General features: G+C 40.4%; 1 protein-coding gene across 1 annotated transcript in view; it reads left to right on the top strand.

The window, feature by feature from the left end:
- Positions 1–1,013: 1,013 nt before the first annotated feature.
- LOC118412226 (adhesion G-protein coupled receptor D1-like) overlaps positions 1,014–5,523 on the top strand; it is a 6,937-nt gene continuing 2,427 nt past the window's right edge. The window contains exons 1-2 of the mRNA XM_035814947.1: positions 1,014–1,068; positions 1,411–1,496. Of these exons, the coding sequence (XP_035670840.1) occupies positions 1,036–1,068; positions 1,411–1,496 (119 nt within the window). The 5' untranslated portion in view covers positions 1,014–1,035. The remainder of the gene's footprint in view (positions 1,069–1,410; positions 1,497–5,523) is intronic.

Raw genomic sequence — 5,523 nt, 5'->3', positions numbered from 1 at the left:
TTGTTTGTTTTGCATACCCGGTTAACAGCAATATGCCGTCACAAAACAGGTTTTTACTGAAATGTGCGGTTTAGCTGCATCACACCAGGAGGGACCCCTATTCCTTTCAATAAGTGCAGTGGTTTCTTTTACCAAAGTATCCAAGTTTTGTGTGCTTTGGTTGTAGCTTTCCTCAAACGCGGAACCCCCATTTGAAGTCCTATCCGAAGGACGACCCTAGCCGAAACTAGGTACTCATTTTAACCTGAGTGAAGTGAGGAAAATCGTGTAAAGTGCCTTTCCCAAGGGGCAAAAGACCGGTGTCACATCAACGGATTCGAACCCACAGCCTCAACAATGTACAAGATAGAAATGTCAATATCCAATCCGTCTTCAGATACTGAACAATTTCGTCCATGTTGTAATATTGACTACGGCCCTCTTTACTATTGTAAATCAATGTCTTCCGGCTCGTTAAGCACACTATGGAAACAGATTCTACTTAAGCTATGGAGGTTGTTACGCCTCGGTTATAATTGATTGGAGATTTGTCTTAAGTTGCCTGAAGTTGTGTTAGGTTTATCGTCGTCCCTTAAGTGTTCCTGGTCACGTTACTCACCAGTGAACCAGCTGGTAGACTCCTGAAGCTAAAAGGAGAGTGGACGACCCAACCTTACATTAAATAAACTTATCGGGTCTGAGACTGATTTAAATGTAAAAGCCCTGACTGACTAGCCTGGGTACCATTCGGATAGCAGTTCGGACAGCAGAGAAGCGATACGAGCGTATATACTGTGTATAATAAATGTCATAGCTAGATGCGACTTTATATAGTTTATAATAAACACCGGATCGGAGTGAACTACTTTCCGAATGGCACCCAGGCTACTGACTGACATGATGCAAGATAAAGTATACTGGAAGCAGAACTCTGTGTATGCTTCAACACATTTGAAGAGCAAGACTATGTGTGTATATAACGTTATGTATGTATTGAACAGTATGTTTCATGTATGACTTTCCCTTAGATGCTGGCCTTCATCGAACCATGTGTGGATGTTACTGGGTCCTGTGTTCGGTATCCTCACAGTACGTACCCGCGTTTATGCTTATAAACACATCCTCAAATTGAAACAATTTAACCCACTGCACTTGAAGAGAATATATATATATATACATGAGTATTGAAGAACATAGTATGTCTCGCACTACGTAGATGGTAGATTGCCAGTAGACTATCGCTACACAATTCTATTAGCACTTTTTACTTGCTATAATCGTTGCACTTCTAGCAGTAGATACTTTATTCTAAATCAATTTCGTAACTTTTGTTCTTATTTGACACAATCCTGCAAACTTCAGCTATAACTGAAGATATTTAAAGCAGTATATGGAGACATGCAGTAATATGTTATTATATCTATTTTTCAGATCACCACTCTGGTTCTGATTTTTGCTATGAAGGACATAGTGGAAAGTTCCTACTCCAAGGATCAACAAGCAAATAAAGTTGTCATGTGAGTTTGCCCTGTGTTGCGCATACACATACTAGTATTCTATAGTGTCGAGTCACATCTGCGACGACTTTCCTAATAACACAGTTTAAAGTGTCAGACAGAGACTTGCTGTATAAAAAAGCGAAATACAGATCTGTGACAAACAAACAAAAAGAAAATCCAGTTCCACTCCTTGTTCAAATAGCCAGTGCCTGTAGAATAGCTTGTACTACCAAGCTTACTCCGATAACTAACCTCCACAATAATCCATAAGAAAACCTAAATCTATTAATATCAAAGGCTACTGAAATTCAAAGAACTCAGCCTGATAATATTATGAAGTAGGAAAGCCAAAGCTGCCGCTCCTACTTATAGCAGATACTGTGAGAGCCACACCGCAAAACCGGACACAAAAACCCATAAGATAAGAATACCTAATTCTATTGATATCAAAGGCTATGGAAACCTCAAAGAACTCGACCTGATAAAATTATAAGTAGGCAGCCAAGACATGCTTATAGCAGATACTGTGAGAGCTTCAAAGAAGAACCGGACACCTTCTTACCCGGCTTCTCTCGGCTTGTACTAGCGAGCTTACTCCGATACCTATTCTCCACAAAAATCCAAAATAATACTCAAGTCTATTAATATCATAGGCTACTTGAACTGATATTATTATAAGTAGGCAGCCAAGACCTGCTTATGGCAGATACTGTGAGAACCATACCGCAGAATCGGACACAAAAGTCCATAAGAAAGAATACCTAGATCTATTAATATCAAAAGACTACAGCATCCACCAAACAACTCAGCCTGATAATATCATGAAGTAGGAAAGCCAAAGCTGCCGCTCCTACTTATGGCGGATACTGCGAGAGCCTCAACGCAGAACCAGACACAAAAAAACATAAGAATACCTAAATCTATTAATATCAAAGGCTATGGAAACTCAAAGAACTCGACCTGATAATATTGTAAGTAGGCAACCAAGACCTGCTTATGGTAGATACTTTGCGAGCCACACCGCAGAACCGGACACCTTCTTACCCGGCCTCTCTCCTCTTCCATCGATCTGGAGCCACCTTGACAAGGGTCAAACTGGCGTTAACAGTAGTGGGGCTTAATAGACAGGAGCGGGGGTCTTTTGTATTGATGTCACGGCTCGGTGTACGCACATGTACGCAGCCATGGCGTCGCTCTGTCTTCATTCGGCACCACCAGCATCCATAATATCGTCATTCAGAGGGTGGCGGTTATACCCCCTTTCCACTAGGACAGCGCTCTGGCCGCGTTCCCTCTGTGACCTAAGATTTGACAGATTGCATAACGAATTTTCTAGAAAAGAAACGAATCTTTTCACACTTTGTGTGTTTTGTTGTCTTCCCAGTCACACGTTCACGTTTTGTACTATATACCCAGTGTGAAAGCGAAGGTCAGACATATCCTATTTAGGTCTTAGTGAGAGCGCAGCGCGATCGCCGTCTAGTGGAAAGGGGGCCTTAGTTGGCATAATGGATGAAAGAATGAAATTTATTGCTCAACAGTTGCACAAGGTAGAATGTGTGACAAATACTAGCTATATAGACAATGGTGCTACGAGGCTATATACAGAACATCGCTCTGTCTTCATTCGGCACCACCACCAGCCATTATTTCGTCATTCGAAAGGGAGATGGTTAGTTGGCAGAATGAATGAACGAGGACCTTTATTGTACATTTTCGTCCAACCGAGCAAAGTACAAGTCACATCATTAACAAAGACAAACAGACATATGTTTTCTGGCATACAGGTTCGTTTTTTTCACTTTTCTTTAGGATTTGGCAGAATGGATAAATGAATGACTTTATTGCTCAACAGTCGCACAAGGTAGAATGCATGACGACCAATAACAACTACTACTAGACTAGCTATATAGACAATGGTACTACGAGGCTACATACAGAACTTTACTGTGCATTTTCACCCAAACAAGCAAAGTGTAACACACATATCATTAACAAAGAAAAACATACACATGTTGTCTTGCATACATGTTCGGCTTCTTATCGCTTTTTGGTAATAATGAAACTGTAGGATTGTATGTATGGATTCGACTTATGCCACGCATAAAGAATATCTATTTTTCAGTGCTACTTAAAAGTGAAGGAATCTACTTCATATTCAAATTGATAGGATATTTCTATCATTAAAATACATAGTGCAATCTACGATGAAGTGCTCACTAGAATGACTAAAGAGCACGGAGGTTGAAGCTATGTGTTCTGCAATGAATTTATCCTGAAGTGAAATAGTACCGGAAGAAAGATGGTGTGTTGGGGGAAACAAACTCAACAGCACCACGGCCATTTTAAACATGCAAAATTTTGAAAATAATTGGAATACTTTTAGAATTTCAAACCACCGTCCGTTGACTTGATATCCTTAAAGTAGTGTTTTAAAAATACCAGATAAAGATAAACTACCGTTAAATGCCTACACATTGCAACTGAGAATCCTTGCAGATCAAGAGTTAAAAGAATTTCTGGAAGTTATTATTCTCTTCGCCAAGAAGAGTATGAGATTGCTTGACTTGGGTCTGTATGTAGGTCAACAGCATATAACTCGAGAAATTGTGGATGGAATTTTGTGATTTTTGGTAGGTATGTAGCAGTTGTCGAAAGGAATGCCAAGTTTGAAAACGGATTACCTGGCGTTTTCCTACGGTACTGCAGCGAGCTTGGTATGTATTTTGCGGTTTGTTTTTGGCAGCATAAGTCAAAATCTAGCTGGGCGATTTTCACGAAACTTGGTAGGTGTGTAGCGGTTTTGGAGAGGAAGGTCAAGTGCGAAAATGGTTTACCTGGCTCTTACCTATGGTGCTGTAGCGGGATTTGTATGTAAGTGCGTTTGTCTGTAAGCAAGATAACTCGAGAACCCTTGAATGGATCCTGATTATATTTGTTAGGTGGATTGGGGTTAGGAAAACGAAGGTCAAGTTCGATAATGGGCACCCTAGTGGCTGCCTAAGGTACTGCAGCAAAACTTTTAATTTTGGCACTTCGTGTTCTGGACATGCTGTGGTCATGATTTTTGAGTGGTAGATAGCCCTTGAAACAGAGAGTAAGTGCTGTGAGTTTGGACCCCCTAGCGGCTTTTTGGAAACTGCAGGCACCGATTTTCGTTCAAACTTTGGACGAGGATAACTTGAGAACGTGTAAACAGATCATCAGGATTTTCGGTATGTAGATAGAATGAGTGATGACTTATACAATGTAATAATAATTATGCAAATCAGTAGCTTATTTGCATAATTAATGAGGAAAGTTCATAAATTCATGCCAACAGCATATAACTCAAGAAGCTGTGTATGGATTTTCATGGTATTTAGTATTTAAGTAGCGGCTGCGGAAAGGAAGGTTGTGTTCGAAAATAGTTGACGTAGCATTTTCCGTTAGGACGGTAGCGGGCCGAGTGTGTGCGTCATTTTGTTTGTGGAATGCATAACTCGAGAAGCCTTGAAAAAATCCTGATGATATTTGGTAGGTGGGTAGGGGTCAGGAAAACGAAGATAAATAATGATAGTGGGCCCCCTAGCGGCTTCCTAAGGTACTGCAGCAAAACTTATTAACAGAAATAAACTGTGCTCTATATATCTCATTTTGACCTATATCTATGGACACAGCTGTTATACAGATGGTTTGCTGGAGGACGCCCTTACACTGGGGACAAAGTCTAAATTGACAAGCATGAAATTCTGATTGACCAGGGATGCTACCAGGTCATCTGTCAGGTCACAGTCTGGTTTTGGTAATGTTTGTGTGTTTGTGAGGAACAATAAGACCTTAAAGTCTTAAATAAAGGCATGATTATTTGGCGAAGAGATGGGTTCGTTGAACTCTAGTTGACTTTGACTTTGCCTTGACATATGTAAACAATGCATGAGCCAGGCTTCTCACTTGCGTATACATAAACGCACGTGCTCAGACAGTGCTAACAAGCGAGTCGAGATTTGATAACACTTTATCGAGTTAAAAGATGTCCAGTTATTATTGACACTTGACTTTGCCT

This window comes from Branchiostoma floridae, chromosome 3 (assembly GCF_000003815.2).
Source record: "Branchiostoma floridae strain S238N-H82 chromosome 3, Bfl_VNyyK, whole genome shotgun sequence".
Taxonomy (NCBI): Eukaryota; Metazoa; Chordata; class Leptocardii; order Amphioxiformes; family Branchiostomatidae; genus Branchiostoma; species Branchiostoma floridae.
This window is presented reverse-complemented; position numbering and strand designations above follow the sequence as displayed.